General features: G+C 38.9%; 1 protein-coding gene across 1 annotated transcript; it reads left to right on the top strand.

The window, feature by feature from the left end:
- Positions 1-2,762: 2,762 nt before the first annotated feature.
- gfpt2 (glutamine-fructose-6-phosphate transaminase 2) lies at positions 2,763-18,812 on the top strand. Its single transcript, XM_063876608.1, has 19 exons — positions 2,763-2,954; positions 4,104-4,211; positions 5,476-5,583; positions 5,815-5,940; positions 6,270-6,328; positions 7,170-7,304; positions 8,427-8,488; positions 10,445-10,524; positions 12,694-12,811; positions 12,992-13,155; positions 13,885-13,980; positions 14,231-14,328; positions 14,473-14,593; positions 14,774-14,931; positions 15,079-15,193; positions 15,608-15,735; positions 16,283-16,450; positions 16,571-16,732; positions 17,660-18,812. The coding sequence occupies exons 1-19, from the start codon at positions 2,948-2,950 to the stop codon at positions 17,702-17,704; spliced, it is 2,058 nt and encodes a 685-aa protein (XP_063732678.1). The 5' UTR covers positions 2,763-2,947; the 3' UTR covers positions 17,705-18,812.
- The last annotated feature ends 400 nt before the right edge of the window (positions 18,813-19,212 follow it).

Genomic DNA, 19,212 nt, shown 5'->3' on the forward strand with positions numbered 1-19,212 from the left:
AAACAACCCGTTTCCAATGAAAGCAGCTAGAAGCACTGGTTACAATTGTTGCTCAGTCTAGCGAGAAAGTTAGCGAGAAACAGCATACGTCAATTATAATTGACCTATACAATTCTAATAGCTATTGTCAGTACCCATAGCTTTCAAGCTTGTAAAAGACTCTGGTCACACGCAATGAGAAACAATTGGACTACCAAGCAACTTATTCAAGATTTTTGTATTTCCTTGTCAGAGCATTGGATTTATTGAAGTGAAGTATCTTTTACTCTGGAATCCAAGTCACTTATGCCAAAATCGTTCCTGATGGCGTGGCTAACAGTGTGTGAATGCTGAGCGCCACATGTAGCCTCTGCCTCTGCCTCTGCCTCTGCCTCTGTATGAATGTGTGTGATTGGCTAAATGCTAACCTGTAAGTGTAAAACGCTATGATATGTCAAAAGGAATGGAAAAGCTCTGTATAAATGCAGATCATTAACCATTTAAGGAGGATCTAAACAAATAAACAAAACTCCTACCTTTAATAGTTTTCATAAACAGCATTAAAAACAGCCAAATAACTTGGAGCATACAGCACTTCCTGTGTGGGGTCAGGAATACAGACTGAAGCTAATTTGAAATTATACAATTCTGTTCACTAACTATAGGACATTTGGAAAATGGTCCATCCGTTTGTCATTCGACCGTGATCACATATTCACATATGGGCTGATGTGGTCTGGACTAACGAGGCGAGGCGTGTACTGGCTAGACAGTAAAACATTCCCTGAGCAGAGACGTGGACAGCTAGTGGACATGATGTGGTAAAAAAGAAACACACAAGCGCTCATTTCATACTTCTCTGTTTCTGGTTTTGTCACTTTCTTTGTATTGTTCTTTCCGCCTTCTGCATGCTTCAGAAAGGAGTAAAGCAGACGCCTGTCTCTTTCTATCCACTCAATGTGTGTTGTAGCCCATCCAACTGAGATAAGTAGCATCTCTGACTATGACTCTCACTGACATCTTACATTTGTTTTAGAGAATGCCTTCAAATGCAGTTTAAATAGATAATTAAAATGTAGTTTAACTATAGAAGTTAATTTCCCACAGTATCTGTGTCTTCAATAGGGCGATTTGTCTCTACAACATGTTCAACTAATTACTTTCTGTCATCCATTATTGCTCTAATTGTTGCCTGGCATCAGATCTGAGCACTGGCATGACCTTCGCACAAGGCAACCACAAGCAGTAAGAGCAACCAGCATAAAAAGGTCGAAAGGTTCCATTAAGGGCATGACTTTCGGTTCTGGAGATATTTTTTAATAGGACTCTTAGTTCAGTGTCCTCGTAATACAACTTAGGTACTGAAGCAATTCGACAAATGATATATCTCAATAAGTAATTAATAAACCTGCTTTATCCCGTTATTTGTCAAATCAATAGTTTGTTTGTCTGTTTTTGCGTGAAGTAAAATTGATGTTATTGCGTCTGTTACATCCAGATTTACCCGAGATCTTGGACTATTAACTACGGTTCTCCTGGTATTCTTTCTGGACTCAATATTTTTGTGAGATCTGAGCTTTTAATCAAGCTGCAAAGCCTATTAAAAAAAAAACAATGTTCCAGAGTCCACAAAGCTTTAAGAGGAAATAAGGAAGAAAGTTGTATCAATCTTCCACTGGCATCAAATCATCCATCAGTTGAGGTGGAAATATGTGAAAGTCATAAACACTTCCTGACCAGAACTGAATCATCTGACATCTAGATTGATATCTGCAGAATCTTTGTTAAATAAGCAGCTTACATAAAAGAACAATGTTTTTTTTAAATGTTTTTACATATAGTCCAACTTGAGTATCTCACATCAATTCTGTTGACAAAGGTATGCTTAGTTAGATAGTGGATGCTAGGAACTGATACACAAAAAAATATCTAAGTGATCAGTAATATTACTGTGTACAAAGCAAACCAATACCCTCACCATCAAGAGTACTGGACTGCTACATTGGGTGTACCTGTGTCTAAGTTGTTTCCCACAGAATTATTGGAAATGTAAAGTATGTAGGTGTGTGAAGTCACCTGACGATACACACCTAACCATGTCCAGAGAATTTGCATTTAGCTCTCCTTGATGCTGTTCTTCAACAACTTGTTTCAATAAGCTCTTTGTTCCTTCTTTCTTCGTCACTCATTCCTTAGTATCTACATTCTTTGCAAATTACAGTACAATTACATGTAACTTAGCAAAAAATAAAAGGTTATAAATAGATTCCTTGCTCTGTAACAAATATATAGCAACCCTGAAGAAGTATTACGCTGTTGTATGTAGATATAACAGTGCACCAGATTAAAATAATCATAGAGTTACTTTCATTTAGACCATTTTTTAAAAGAAACATGAAGCAAGAGGGATCAACAATTCTGGCAGCAAAATGTAGGGAAATAAAAGATAACCGAGTTTACAGTCACACATGTCAAGATAAATCACCTTGTTGTTCCTCATTTTTAAGATGCCTTTCACTTAGAGTGTGATTCTTCATTTATCTTTATTACGTTCAAGGAGTTGGACCAAAACTTTATGAAACATGTGATTTAAAAAATAAATGATTGGAAATGTAAAGTCATTCTTTTAATAAAACTGTGGCTGAGGGATTCAAAATGTCAACCAGCAGCTTATTGAACGTGTAGGCTATTTGAATACAGTTGACGTAAACAGGTTTGTGTAGTTAATAGGCCCCTTATAATGTGTGACAGGTGAGGTGGTAAATACCTGTGGGACAGCAGTACGGCCGTGACAGAACAGGAGAGTTGACAAGGAGGAGGCGGGGCTGCTTCCTGCCTTTAAATGATCTGAGTGGGAGTGTGCAGTCACTGGATTTAACACGGCAGAGGCAGAAGCATCATTACATCGGGAAACTGCAAGTCGTTTTCTCACATAAAGGTGTCCAGCAGCGAAAGCAAATTTTGAGTCATGTGTGGTAAGTGTCCTTATTTAATCGACTTTCTGTATTAAGTTGTACGAAGTTACTTTGAAATTCTTTACGCACCAAAATTGACTGACAGTTTTCTGCTCTGCCAAGTTAGTCCGGTGAAATTAGTTAAAAGAGGAATTACCAAAGTTATCATATCATACAACTGGTCTCTTGGTCTCTTTTGTTTATCCCAATCTTTTAAAACAATGTTTTTCCGAAATAGTTGGATAAGTGGCTCTAGCTGTTTTTTCATGTGTGGGTTTTCAGAAACGCAGCTGCGACGTGTCAGTATTTTTGACAAGCAAATAATTCCAGTTACTGTCAAACGCACAGAAGTGAGGTATGACGTTATGAACAGTAGTTTGCATCCACCCTCCATAACTACCTAAAGTCGAACCATCAGTGGTATTGCGTACTTGGAAATGTAACACTTTCAAACAGTTTACAGTCCAAAGTAAATCTTTAACAGCACTTCGCCCTCTCCTCAAGTCTGCAAGGAAGAGAGGCCAAGGCTGAGGGAGTGTACAGCAGCCAGCCTGCCTACCTGGCTGCTCCAACACTGCGCGCAATGTGAGGCCGTCAATGACCAGCTGTGTGCTTGCGGGAGCAGAGCTGCTCGGAACATTTCCTGACACACACACACACACACACACACACACACACACACACACACACACACACACACACACACACACACACACACACACACACACACACACACACACACACACACACACACACACACACACACACAGTTGCTTCATGCTGTGGACAAAGTTGTTTTAATTGAAAATAATGATGCATCAGCTTGACTAACTCCTGTAATTCAATCTAATGTGATGTCATTTATGCTTCCCCTATGTAGCCAGTTCTTGTCCTTCCGAAGCTTAAAAGTGTTTGGTGAAGAGAATAGACTGTAAAAGCAGCACAGCTGGAATCTTTGATCAGCCGTGTTCTTCCTAAATCATATTTCTTCTGAATATTGATGTCATCGCACAACTTATTGCAGCTTTTTGTTAAATTAAATACATTGTAAATTTAACCTAAATTCGTTAATAATGAACTGAATAAATGCTGTTTTTTGCAGCCCTGTAAACTCTGCCTACATGGCTTCAGAGGGTTTAAGTTCTGTCTTTCTTTCTCCCTCTCTCAAAGGGATCTTTGCCTACCTGAATTACCAAGTGCCTCGCACCAGAAAGGAGATATTTGAGACGCTGGTGAAGGGACTGCAGAGACTGGAGTACAGAGGGTACGATTCAGCAGGTAAGACACTTGGCTGAGCCATGTTGCCACACACACACACACACACACACACACACACACACACACACACACACACACACACACACACACACACACACACACACACACACACACACACACACACACCATGCACAAAAGCTTATAGTACTCCTTGGTAGCACCTGTGTATCTTTAAAAAATGTACTTGATGAACACTATAAGGAAAACAAGCACTTAATGATTCTGTGAACCAGATTGTAGGTCACACATTTCCACATTTTATGCAAATGCGAAATCCTATCTAAAAAAAAAGGAGCTAAACAGGTTTAACAGGTAATACTTGCTACTACATAATAGAGAGAGCCAAGTGAATTATCTTTTTATCAACCACTACTCCTTAGGAAACTTCAGTAACATCTAACTCAGAATCTCCGGCCACCCGGACATTTACTTGTGTTCAAACACACCCACACCTTGTGTTTGTTCATCTTGTTTGTTTAAGATGATGCCACATTATTAAAGCTCCTTGCATGAATGTTAAACACCACGTCATACACATACACACACTTACATCCCCCCCACACACACCCACACACAGACTCACAATAAGTAATACCACATACTGCCTTATTAACAGAGGTGTGAAGTAACTAAGTAGATTCACTCAAGTACTGTACTTAAGCCAAATGTTGAGATACTTGTACTTTACTTGAAAATATCCATGTTATGCTATTTTGTACTTTTACTCCCTTACATTAATGTAACACCTTTAGTTACTTTACAGATTTGGATTAATTGTGTGAAATATAATCAACTCTGAAATCAGAGTTTAGTTACACCTGGAGTAAATTCACAAGCTACCCTGCAGTATACAAAATCATTAAAACTAGCTGAGCTTTACCAGCTTTGATAACACTTTAATGCATCAATAATTATAATCAAAACATACAATATACAATACTCTGAAATGGTCTAATCTGCTGAATGACTACTTTTACTTTTGGTACTTTAAGTATATTTGGATGCTAATAGTTTTTTACTTTTAATTGAGTAACATTTTGAATACAGGACTTTTACTTGTATTCCTACACTCTGGTAGCTCTTCTTTTACTTAAATACAACATCTGAGTACTTTTTCCACCTCTGCATGTTAAATCCTGTTTCACAACTCATAACCCTTTTTATAAAAGCATTACCTTTGTACAAGTACACTTTGAATCTTTAAGCTAAGTGCTTTTGTTACTGCACTATGGATGAATGAAACCCTCCTCCTGTATATTTCCAGGTATTGCTGTGGATGGCCCAACGAAGACAGGCAATGACAACAACCAACACACCATCTGTTTGATCAAGAAGACGGGGAAGGTCAAGGCTCTGGATGAAGAGCTTTGCAGTGAGTTTATTCACCTTTGATTTATATTTCTCATGATATGTTGGTTACTTATTAGTTTCAATTGGATTTACCTGTATTATTATGTTGGTACCCAAGTGTTTTCCCCCCTGATCTTGATGAAATACTATGTTCTTTCTTCTTTGAATATCTTGCCATGCATTTTTCTGTTATTAAAGGCCATTGCAGTCTATCCATGTCAGTAAAGGGATTTGTTGCGTTTTGTTTGTTCAGAGAAAGACTTACTTGACCTGGACGAGAAGCTGTGCACACACTTTGGCATCGCTCACACTCGCTGGGCCACACATGGAGAGCCGAGCGCGGTCAACAGCCACCCTCATCGCTCTGACAAGGAAAACGGTAATATGATCTAATGTACTTTAATATATGCCCACATACAGATCGTGTAATGTAATTAGTAATGTATCGTGGCTTTGGATCACGGTATGTGTGCTTTTTGAAGTCCAAAGAGTGAGAGTTGATATTAAGATACAGGAGAATCACCATTATCTTGGGTTTGCAACTTAATGCGGTTAACAGATATATTGTATTTGGCATAGATTAGCTCTTATCTGTATGCCCTTTATGATAACTTATCATCCCAAGTTGTCTTACTGTAACTACCAGTCTTTGGCCTTTGACCTTTAGCCCCTTTTGCTGAACTGTTTGCCCTCACTGATTTTTCTCAGAGTTTGTCGTCATCCACAACGGTATCATCACCAACTACAAAGAGCTGAAGGCCTACCTGGTAAGTGACTTCCTCATCAGGAATTTATTTTGTAAAAATATTCTCCAATACAAAGCAGTGCCATTATAGATTTTACAGGATGATACCATGTAACAATGTTTGACATGTTGTTCTGTTTACAGGTTAGACAAGTGTGTTTGTGATTGTGTGGCTGTATTATTCATTACATGTATTCAGCTGTAAAAAGTGTATGATCAACAGCAACATCATATTAACACGTTAGGGATCCTTATCTACTTTTGTTTTAAAGGACCCCAGACCTCAACTGAGACAGCTCTATTCAGTATTAATAATTAACTAAGGAGTGACTTGCAATAGTTTGTTTATGGACAGAAACAAACAAATTATTAATAGCTAAAAAATATGTCTTGAATTAGAATAACGTTGTTGCTGATATTACTAATAAGATATATTTAAACTAGCTTGTTGCACATTAAACATTAAGTGTAAATTGGCTTACCATGCAACTTCAGTGTGGAAAATAATCACTTTAGCAAATAAAGTACTGATGAAAATGTTCTCAACTGGAAATGAAGTAACCGACTTTTTGTAGTTTGAATATAATATCAGTTTTTAATCAGCATGCAGGTAACGTTTTTCATGCTGCTTTCTTGGCCAGGTCGCTCTTGAAAAATAGATCTCAATGAGACTTTTACCTGGTTAAATAAAGGATATATATGGATCTCCTTTTTAAGACTGAAAACTATTATTGATGTTTGATATTTTCTTTATATCCAGGCCTACACCATAACAAGTGACAACAGTGAAAGAATCAGATGGAATTTGACTGACTGTATATTTATTTTTTAATGTAAATTAAAATAATCTTTGCTTTCCTCAGATCAAAAAAGGATATGACTTTGAGTCAGAGACTGACACAGAGGTGATCCCGAAATTGATCAAATATGTTTACGACAACAGAGAGAATGACAACATCGCGTTCTGCACCCTTGTAGAGAGGGTCATTCATCAGCTGGTGAGTAACTCACACATAGCAACTCATAACCAACAACACTGACTGTTACCATGCCACAAAAACAAATGTTCCCCTTTACAGTAGCACAGCTTTAGTTAGCATGCTAATCTAAGTCACTTCAAGATATCAGGGTTTGCTTGTAGTTTCTTCTTCTGCCTCTCAGCAGTGAAGGGGTGTAACTGAATTTGATTTCTCAATCAATTTATACTTAAGTACAATTTGGCATACAAACTTTTCTTCGGTGGTAACAGCAGAATCAACAACACTTTTTAAAGGGGCAATTCTGTTTCATAAGAACTTTTTACTTTTTCACACACACCCATACACCGACAAACATACACTAATTTACTCATTTAACAATGTATACTTGGATTTCTTGTCCAGTAAACCGCTGCACACCATCACAAAAACAGTCTGTATAGCAACCGCCCTAACAGCATCATAAGCAACGTCATCTTGAGTGACATCATCACTCATAGAGAGATTTTTTTTCGGGTGAGATGGAGCAAGTCTCTCTTTTCCATCATGTGACTTTAATGCTCCAGATCTTCACACTTTGGTCCGAGTTGGATCTCTCTCCTCAGAAGAACAGAGGAGGCGAAAGCAACCATTTTGGATTTGAAATAATGGGAACCAGACAGTTCGACCCACCCGCGTCAGCACCACGACACCCTCCCCCTCGTCTCCCTGTCTTATCCCCCCCGATTTCAACACCGCACACACACAAACACACACAGAGCCAATCCTGCTTCAAACCACCGCAGGCAGCATTGCAGTTACTGCTTTCGAAACACAGCTGATGTTGAACAACAGAAGTCTTATTTCGATTACCAGTATGAGCCCCCCGCCCCCTCCGTATACCAGTACTAACCACACTCATGCCTTCCACCCCCAAAACCACTGCCAAACCCCACAGGGTCTAAAGAAAGAAGAAATGTTTGTTTGTGTCCCAAAAATGTTTCTCTTAAAAGTAACATGCTTAACAGAAATGCAAAACTAACTTTACATTTTTTATTATTTTGAAAATGGTTTCTCTTCATGTTCTTCAACGTTGGTGTATTTCAGCATTTCATCAAGCTAATGTAAACTCTTCTGTGTTTCCTCTGCTTCTTTCTGTCTCAGGAGGGAGCTTTTGCTCTGGTGTTTAAAAGCCGTCATTTCCCCAGAGAGGCTGTGTGCACCAGGTTGGTACCACACACACACACACACACACACACACACACACACACACACACACACACACACACACACACACACACACACACACACACACACACACACACACACACACACACACACACACACACACACACACACACACACACACTTCTTGTTATGGCAACTGTAAAGCAATCCCCATTTTGAATTGTGGGAGATTTTGATTCGGTCATTGTGGCTTATCTTCGCCAACACGTTTCATGTGACTGTTTATGAATATGGAGCATGAGTTGCTTCATTATGGACAGTACAAATATTTTCCGTATACATGTGTAAAAGTCTGTTAACTCCCGTCTGCCTGCATGTGTCAGTCCAATCTGCATCTTAAGACCCAGGCAGAGACAGGGAGCAGAGCTGAGGTTTAACTCACGTTCCCCCCCTCCCTCTTGGGCCTCTGGCCTCTGGACTGCTGCCTCTACGCAGGCTTTTCTGTGACTCATTAACGGAGAGACTCGAGAGTTTCCTGTTTCTGCTGTCGGGAAATGAACCTGCCAGAAAGACTCATAGTTAATCACTTCACATCATTTTTTTTTTATTACTTTATACCTTTCCTGGTTCAGTGGGAAGTCATGGATCAGGGGTAGGTAGATTGCTGGGGCATAGGAGTGGGTTGGCAAGAGGGCAACAAGATGAAAGTGGGTCTTGTGTTTTCTGCGGACAGGTTGCCTGGCAGTACCAATATCTGCTTTTTGGCCCACCTACAACTCAGTAGACTTTGGCATCTCATCTGTCTATTGTTTGCATATAGTTTCTGAAGCAAAGATATCAGTGTATTGCACAGCTTTGGCTAACACAATGCAGTTTTGGGGTTAATATGTTGATTAGTCAGCTTTGTCTCCCAGGACGGAATGATGAGGGAATGTTTGTAATTATCTGGTGATGCTAGTCACCACCCCACCCTTTGTCGCAAATCTCCCAGTAACACTTTCACTCTCTTCTTCTCAGTTTCTCTTCCTTTAATGTTCTCTGTATGTATTGTTCCTCCTTTCTCTTTCTTTCCACCTGTCCTTGTCTTCTTTTTTGTACTCCTTGATTCCCTTTCATCCCGCAGAGTCCCTTCTTCCTGTCACTCCCTCCCTAAGGGTGAAATATATTGTATTGGATAGCGACCTCATGTTTCTGTTTGCAAGCCTTCCCTATTCAAGCTCCACACCCCTTAAAACAACCAGTGGTCTCACGTCAGTATAGCCGAGCCCAAGAGTACAGCTAAGCAGAAATAATAGAGAGGTCCAGACGGAGAAAGACAAGAAACAAGGAAAGGCTCTTTGGGCAGGGTTTGTCAAAGGTTTTATGTCATAATAAGTTACCCGCCTTGAAGAGGGTTGTTTAGATTTACTGTTTGAACTATGGTCCCAATTAGAAATATGTAAAGGTTTCATCTATTTCATGGTTAGTCTTGTCACACCCTTCCTCTTCACCTGGAAAATCCATATTTGGTCCCACCCTCTCTGCCCCCACAGCCAATAGGAGAAGCCCACATAGAGTCAATGAGGAAGTATAGTGACTCGGTCCAGGAAATGTGAGCAAATCCAAGAGGATAAAGACGAATTGAGGATCAGTTTACCTGTCTTATGTTTGGGATTAGAACGTTTAGAAGAGTTCTGGAATAAATTGGGGGAAGTCTGAGCCTGGGACAAACCCAACCAAGGATTGAGTAGAGAAAGATCAAAAACTAAGGCTGCAAAGAAGGAAGGAAAAATCAGGGATCAGGGTAAAAGAGGAGGGATCAAGGGTAGTACTCAGTTTTGTTTGAATAATAAAGCACAATAGGAAGTCCCTTAATACATTCTTATACAAAGCACTGTGCAAAAGTGAATGTATGTGATATTGTTTAGCATGTGCAAAACCCTAATCATCTTCTTTCTCCCACTCTCCATCTCTATATTTCTACCTCTTTGCCTCCTTCATTCTTGACCTGACAGGAGAGGAAGTCCGTTGCTCATTGGTGTGCGAAGTGAGCACGAGCTGTCAACTGAAAACATCCCCATCCAGTACAACAATGGTGAGCTCTGTTCCTGTCTCCATTTTTCTTTTTCCACTTACAATGCACCCTAAATCTCTGCATGCTCACACACAGACAGGTAGAAATATTCACAGCAGCAGATAGAGAGAGTTTTCAAAATGTATTAGCATGTTTCATTTAATGGCATATAAAATTGTCTAAAATGATCGGTTTAGTGAGTTTGCAAATATAGGGATTTTCTTTCTTGGTGACAACACAGCAAAGAAGTATAATTAGAACATATAGACTTAAATCCAGACCAACCACTGTTACACAAAGTTGTGAAATGCTACATCACGAACCTTTTTGAAATAACTCAATAACTTTATCACTATTCTTAAATCTATCATTTATGCTCAATTGAAAAATCAGAGAAACCATACATTTATAAGCTTTTCACATTGCTTATTGTCACATTTCAAAAGGATAAAGCAGGCAAAAACACATTTCAATAACACGTTGCGCTATCACTCAACACCTTGAGACTGCTGTCTTGTAACTCGCAGCCCCATTTATTCTTACTCAAGTGTTTCATCTTGAAATTGGGTGTGATTATTTATTTTCATTTTTTTAAAGAGAGTATCTATTTCATAAAACAGCTGGGCAGTGTTGTTTAGAGTCACCTCAAAAAGGAGTAAATATTAGTATGGGACTATTTTCAGCCAGCTGGACGGTGTATGTGGGATTGACTCAAAATAAACTACTCTGCCCGTGTTTATTGTAAAGAAGAAACATGTCACCCAGTTCAACAGTGTGGCTCATTGACATGTTTTTAATAGTTTTTGGGCAGTGATGTTGCTTTATTGCCCAAATGGAAAATTGAATCAGGCGTTGGCTGCACAGAAAGACATGTCAGTTTGTTTTGTTTTTTTCATGAAAACTTCAGATTTAGACAGATCTACGGGAAGAAGCGTTGTTCAGTAGCCTTTAAACATGTATCCTATCAAGGGAGCTTTTTCTCTTTTCCTTCTCCTTGAATAACTGTTTATAGTTTATTTGCTTTATTCACTTTGTGGTGACAAACACCACAAAGTGACGCTTTTGGCTAACTGTAGTACAAGATGTCCAGCAGTGGCTCAGTCAGTAGGGGCTTGGACTGGGAATCGTAGGGTCGCCGGTTCAAGTCCCCAAGCAGACTTGAAATATGGAAGGTGGACTGCTACTTGGAGAGGTCCCAGTTCACCTCCTAGGCCTTGCTATGGTGCCCTTGAGCAAGGCACCGGCCCCCTCCAATCCCCCCCTCCCCATTGCTCCCCGGGCTCTGTACAATAGCTGCCCAGTGCTCCTAGTACTAGGATGGGTTAAATGCAGAGGACCAATTTCACTGTGTGTGCTCTGCTGTGTGCATGTACTGTATGTGACAAATAAAGAGGGTTTCATCCTCCGATTCTATGTTTTGTAGCTCTGTAATTTATTGTGCAATAATTCTGTTTAAAAACCTTCTTGGAAGACCATTTCCCTTCAAGGTTGCCAGTAATTTGTTTGTGTAGGCTCAGAGGGAAGTGGACCTTTGCAAGTGGATACTGGATAAAGAATGTTGTTCTCTCAATCCTAGAGTTACCAGTAATAATGACAGTTAAAGATAGAGTTTCTCTTCTAATCTCTCGGATACGCTTGTTACAAAAATAATCTGTCAATGATTATTCACAACGAATACATTAGCAACGACCTGTTTTGTTGTTGACTCGTTGTTTCAAGCTGGAGTGGAACTGTGTCCTCACTGTCTTATCTACCCTATATATGGTGATGCTTGAAGTGAGAGTCTAAGTACAGAGTTCAAGTACCTCAAGGAGTTAGGTGGACTAGGGCCAGGAAGTAACCAAGCAGGGTGTGTAGTTTTGCTGGTGGAAAAAACCTTCCAATTATATTCGTCTCTCTTTTATCATTTTACATGATTACTGATTTCACTACAAACTTTATTTAAAAAGTTTAATTATTCAAACAATAAACAAAATTCCTCATGCCAGAGCTATTGTAAAAGAGATGCCTCACCACTCGTCCTGCTGGCATCCATAGAGTCTTTTCTTCTCTTTTTTTGTTTCACCACATGACAAACCCATTTAGAAGTTGAGAGGAAGAATATAAGTGAAGAGCACATCTTGATTGTTTTAGTCACTCAAAATCGCTGTGCGACCTCTGACCTCTAACCCCAGTCTTTTGACCTTGTAGCTCACCTCATGGAGGGAGTCCAGGAGAAGAACAGCCATAATAATTCTGACTGCTCCAGTGCCATCGACTCAGTGGGGGATGGCAGAGCTGTGGAGTATTACTTTGCCTCTGATGCCAGGTGAGACACTAATAGTTAATGCAATTTGTCATATCATTGAATTCCTTTTTTCATGTTATTCTAATATGTTATGTATTTTCCTCTGCCATCTATAAAGTATAATAAAAAATAGTTGAAAAAGGGCCCTTTGTAATCACTAAAGGACATCATCATGTATCGGTCTTCTCTCTCTGGTCACAGTGCCATCATTGAGCACACCAACAAGGTGTTGTACCTAGAGGATGATGACATGGCAGTGGTGTCCGAGGGGAAACTCTCCATTCACAGGCTGAAACGGAAGGTGAATGAGAATCCAGTGAGGGCAATCCAGACCCTGCAGATGGAGCTGCAACAGATCATGAAAGGTCAGATAACGGTCACAAAGACACTTTTATTAGCACAATACATGGCTCTTCTACTTTTCTTCTTAGTAATATCCTTCTTAGTAGTAGTAGTAGTAGTAGTGACAATAGTATTACCAGGTAGTATTACAAATAGTAATAGTTGGTGTTTGTTGTGAATGAATGTACCATTCTGATATAAGGAAACAGACCCAAAACAGTGTTAACACTGAGTTTGCTTAAAGAAACTATCCTTCCAACTTCATCATACCCAGGAAACAAGATCACAGGAGGTGGTGTGCGACTCATCTCTGTTAACTAATCTAAACAACCCAATGCCTTCAGCCTCCAGCCTGCGTCAAGAAAACTGAGACACAATATTTTATAACCTTTACTGATAACACAGGGTGAGACAAAATGTAGGGGAAAGATCAGTGACAGTTTACTACAACGCTCCAGAAACAAAAAACAATTATTTGTTTATACAGAAAAATACTTTTTTTTCACTACTTCCAGTACTGTGAGAACATGCATGCATTGCTTCTGATCCCGTCTGATTTGTAGACATATACTTGCTCGCCCTCTGCTGGCTGAGAGTGAAAACAGTGACTTTTTTCAGCCTCTTACAGAAAATCCCTCCCATATGCCTCTGTTTTCTTTCTTATCTGTTGGGGACATTCTGCATGTCCTCATTATGTCACAATGAGTAGTGACTAGATAATCTGATGCACATTTGTGCTCCTCTCTTTGCAGGTAACTTTGATGCCTTCATGCAGAAGGAGATCTTTGAGCAGCCAGAGTCAATCGTCAACACAATGAGAGGACGTATTTGTTTTGACACCAACACAGGTGACTAGTGTTCTTACAAAATCGCCCTGCCTATTTGGAAACATAAAATATGTATGGCACCTGCACAGGTCCCGGATTCCCTTGAATCAATATTGGCAGACTTTCATTCCGGATGCAGGATCTGCAGTTTAACCTTCTTAGTATTTGTCTTTAAATGTGAAATCCTTTGTAAGAGAGCAATCCAAGAGTGAAGCATTTCTTTTCCCTTGTTTAAATTTTACTAATGTAAATTTTCCATCCATTTCCCAAGTGATCCTCGGTGGGCTGAAGGATCATCTGAAAGAAATCAAACGCTGCAGGCGGGTCATTGTGATTGGCTGTGGCACTAGCTTCCACGCTGCGGTGGCTGTGAGTAGAAATATCAAAAACGATGATAAGCCTGACAACAATCATTCACTAGTAAAAGTAAAGTTCTAAACAAAAACATGATGATGATGATGATGATGATGATGATGATGATGATGATGATGATGATGATGATGATAATTTCAGACAAGACAGATCCTGGAGGAGCTGACGGAGCTGTCTGTCATGGTGGAGCTTGCAAGCGACTTCCTGGACCGCAACACGCCAGTCTTTAGAGATGACGTTTGCTTCTTCATCAGCCAGTCAGGTAAAAATATTTTTGTCCCTGTCACTTTGCTTCTAAGGCAAATCTCACCATGAAACTGGCTTGTTATTTGAAACCTATTGACAATACCCTTTCTTTTTGTGTTTTACCCCAACAGTGGCATTGTAGTGCTGTTATTCTGCATCTTAAACATTTCTGTATTTATTCCCGCTGCTCCTTTAGGAGAGACGGCCGACACCCTGATGGCACTACGATACTGTAAGGGTCAAGGTGCTCTGACAGTCGGTGTAACCAACACTGTGGGCAGCTCCATTTGTAGAGAGACAGACTGCGGAGTCCACATCAATGCTGGGCCGGAGATAGGAGTGGCTAGCACCAAGGTATAGTTTATACTGTGCATACCATTGGTTAATAAAACCTTTTTTCAGAATCTGGTAATCTATACACATTTCTGTGTGCTTTGGTAGATATGCCACAATGTTCAGCAACACTTGGGGTTAAAAGTGTGTTTTGTGTGTGTGATTCAGGCCTACACCAGTCAGTTTGTTGCACTCACCATGTTTGGACTGATGATGAGCGAGGACAGGCTCTCCCTACAGGAGCGAAGACTGGAGATCATCAACGGCCTGAAGATGCTACCCGGTCAGTCCGCAAAACATCAGTAAAGCATGCAAAGCCTTCACAGTCTCCACATGAGCACATTAGGGCTGTCACAATATCAGATTTTCACTATCACAACAAAATAATTCATAATAAAAATTTGATTGCAACATCTACTAATTTCTTGAACTTTGTAAAAAAATACCACACTCCAAATCCGAGTTTAGGGTGGCAATAGAGAGTCTGAATAGATAATCATATATGAAATGTTATAGAAGGAATTGGATTATTTACATGATATGTGTATTATTAACTTATGCAGACAGACTGATGAGGAACCATGTTTGACCACCATTGTTAAATCAAGCTATTAAAATGATGCATTGTTTGTTTAAATATTCCCTCATAATATCACCATTACCATAACACCTCCATCTCCACATCATAATCCTCCAGACCTGATCAAGCAGGTGTTGGCCCTGGATAAGAAGATCAAAGACATCGCTGAGGAACTGTATCAGCAAAAGTCTCTTCTGGTCATGGGCCGAGGTTATCACTACGCCACCTGCCTCGAGGGGGCACTGGTGAGTTGAGAATCCCACATTAGTCAATCAACATCAAATATGAAGCAAATTCAAAACCTCTGATTACACATCAGCAGAGTTGTTGGAAGCACTTAGATCAATTACTTTAAATACTCAATTAAAAATGTTTATTAAGTAGAGTTACACAAGTGCTAACAGCTAAAGGTACTCAAAGTAAGAACACAGTATGCAGAATAGCATGTTATTATTGTAGTATGTAAATGTGGAGCCAATTTGAGGAACATTTACAAAACACTTGGTTGATAAGTAAACTATTTTCATCATATCATATAAGACTTTAATAGGTTGTTACATGTATATGTAAGAAGTAACTAGTAACTATGAGTGTTAAATACATGTTGTGAAGTATACAGTACAATATTTGCTCTGAAATGTTGGGATCAGCATGAAATGGAAATACTACAAACAAAGTAACAAGCCACAATAGTAAAATATGGTACTTAGTTTCCAACATTGCATAGCAGAGTTGAAATGTATGTTCAGGATATTGTTCTTAGAAAGTTTTATTATTCTTACTCCAATACAGAAAATCAAGGAGATCACCTACATGCACTCAGAGGGCATCCTGGCCGGGGAACTGAAGCACGGCCCTCTGGCACTTATCGACAAGGACATGCCGGTCATCATGATCATAATGAAAGACTCCTGCTACAAAAAGTGCCAGAATGCTCTGGAACAAGTCACTGCCAGATCGGTAGGTCCTGATAAAACACATTGTACTGTAACCTATAGGCACTGAAGCACACACCAGTGCTTTATTTTTGTAGCTAAATGAAATGACTGATGTTTTTGCCCGTGATTCTTTCTCCATCAGGGTCGGCCGATCATCCTTTGTTGCAAGGACGACACTGATATTTGTCAGAATGCTTACCACACCCTCGAGTTGCCGCAAACTGTGGACTGTCTGCAGGGCATCCTTACAGTCATCCCCCTCCAGCTCCTGTCCTTCCACCTGGCCGTGCTGCGAGGATATGACGTAAGTAGTCAACACAACTTTTAACTTCACACACCATTTCACACTGAATTTGAAACAGTCACTGTAACTTGCTTTAACATTATTTTTGAGCAATTAATGATTGCTTTTTATCTAGATTTTTTGTATATGCTAATGTAATCACTGAACTGAGCCCCAGAAATGAAGGATCGTCAAATAAACAATGAAATATTAGATAATTATCATCATCAATCAATCAATTTTAAAAGGTCAGTTGCTATAGTCACATGTCCATATGCAATCAAAATTATAGCAATATTAATTGTGTCCATAACCAAAACTGATTAGAAATATGACATTTAATTAAAATGTATTCTGAAAGATGAAGTGCTTTGCAGCCCAAATGCTTTTAGTTGTATCGATTTGAAAACGGCTTTGATACTGTTGCATTCATTTTAATGCTCTGCTAACTCTGCAGTTTAGATACATGCAGTGTTCTTCAGATTAATGTTTTTAATTTAACAACAATTTTGAACATCAAAGTATAAGGTGTTATGCCAGCTTTGGTACCCTGGCTGGGTTTTTTTTGGGTGTCAAATGTTTGGAAGGTTTGGTTTTACATACTGATAACCTCGCTTTCACCTTTCATTGCTCTCATCATTTTGGATCATGTCTTGACGTAGTTTACACAGTTGACATGTTTAATCAGTTTTAATCACGAGGACAAGAACTGGTCAGTGACTCATACATCAATATTTACATTGTGTTTTTTTTTTCTCTTTCTTTATGAGTTCTTACCTGTCCTTAGTACCATCGTTTGTTCTCCACCTTTTCTAGCCTGTCAATTTGTTTTAACTTAAAAGATAAATGTATGCTCCCTAGTTAATAACCAGCAAAAGCATGTAATGTGACACAACACAATCACTGTTTAGGTTATCAGCTCTAACAAGCCGCTTTCCATTTTTGCAGGTTGACTTTCCCAGAAACTTGGCCAAATCTGTGACTGTGGAATAATTACAGTTCACAAAGCACAGGAGAGCAGAAAGGAGGTTCATTGATTTACAGTGCAGTTGTGCAATTTCTTCTGTGTGTGTGTGTGTGTGTGTGTGTGTGTGTGTGTGTGTGTGTGTGTGTGTGTGTGTGTGTGTGTGTGTGTGTGTGTGTGTGTGTTTGTCTTAAGAATGACCGAGGTAAACAATACAATGATTTTGAAAAGAAGAGTAATGTGAAGTCAGAACTATACAGTGCTGAGGATGTGCCATCTCACAGAAAAATCTATGAAAACAATATTCACACTCCCAGAGCAACCAACATGCTGTGCCTTTTCATCATCTCGAGATGAGCCAAAAACACTTTCTGCATCTGAGCAGACAAATCAATAATATGGTGTATTGAAGTGTTTACAGTTGTGCAATATAGGGACCAAATGTGCATTATGCGTGTACACAGTCATGCGTGACATGGTTTATTCTCTTTTTGTTTATGAATTTCTAATGTCTGTCGGTGGTGACTTACCTCACCTTGCGTAATGGGAAATGAAGGTATTAAACATTTTTATTCCAGTGATTTTTTTAAATTATAAAAATCTGTTTTTCATATATAAATAAATATTTTGCTGCACATTTATGCTAAAACTGTGCCTGTGAGCCATTATCCCATAACTTTAATATGTATAGCACAGGCTAACAGAAGAAAATTCCATATCAATCTGACTCTCGCATTATACTTGATTATGTTATTATGATTCTGCTTCATTTTGTTTGTTATTATATTTTAATTTAAAATATAGTGTATGTTTGTTTATTTAGTCTAAAAGGATTGCAGGTTCCAAAGTCAGTTCAAGATTCAACATTAACCTTTTTTCATGACTAACCTGTTTTCATCATAGTTTGGAGAATTTCTGAATCAGCAAAGAAATCTAACTGTGACCTTTAATGATACTTTTGTTTGTCAGCAGTTTTACTGGGTTTTTAATAATGATCATATTCTGTATTTGTCTGATTTGTATTTTATATGGACTTAAAAAAGGGTTTGATTTATATTTCACTGTAATTGTATTTTGTATGGTACGTTTTATATACAAAAGCAGGCATTTAATAAAAAGGTTAAGGATTATTTTCAAGGTCGGCAGTTCTTTTGTCTTTTTCTCCTTTACCTTGATGTCAGACTATGATGCCATATTACTCCAACATGAGCATAACAACTTCAAGTTCTAATTTATTTAATGTATCATCCTTGAGGTGCATCAAATGGAGCTTGTTCAGTCCATGGATACAAATAAAGGAGATATTAAAGACAGAGATGACAGGTATGGAGCCACCTGACAGAAATAAAAACAAAATTAACGTCAGCATAAACGTGTATATTAAGACCTGATCTTTTTTTTAAACTGCTGGACAGTTAATAACTAATTAAAGCAGTAATACGTATGCCTTTAATTGTACATCTCATTGGCGATAACTACATAGCCTACTTGTTGAGGTACTTTTCCACTACACATTTATCTGACAGCTAAAGTTACA

This window comes from Eleginops maclovinus, chromosome 23, assembly GCF_036324505.1.
Source record: "Eleginops maclovinus isolate JMC-PN-2008 ecotype Puerto Natales chromosome 23, JC_Emac_rtc_rv5, whole genome shotgun sequence".
NCBI classification, from domain to species: Eukaryota; Metazoa; Chordata; class Actinopteri; order Perciformes; family Eleginopidae; genus Eleginops; species Eleginops maclovinus.

Bases quoted from the DNA above. Each gene is read 5' to 3' on its own strand.
- gfpt2 (XM_063876608.1), top strand. The intron at 5,941-6,269 runs GTAATATGATCT...GATTTTTCTCAG, and splicing joins TCGCTCTGACAAGGAAAACG to AGTTTGTCGTCATCCACAAC. The intron at 15,194-15,607 runs GTCAGTCCGCAA...ATAATCCTCCAG, and splicing joins CGGCCTGAAGATGCTACCCG to ACCTGATCAAGCAGGTGTTG.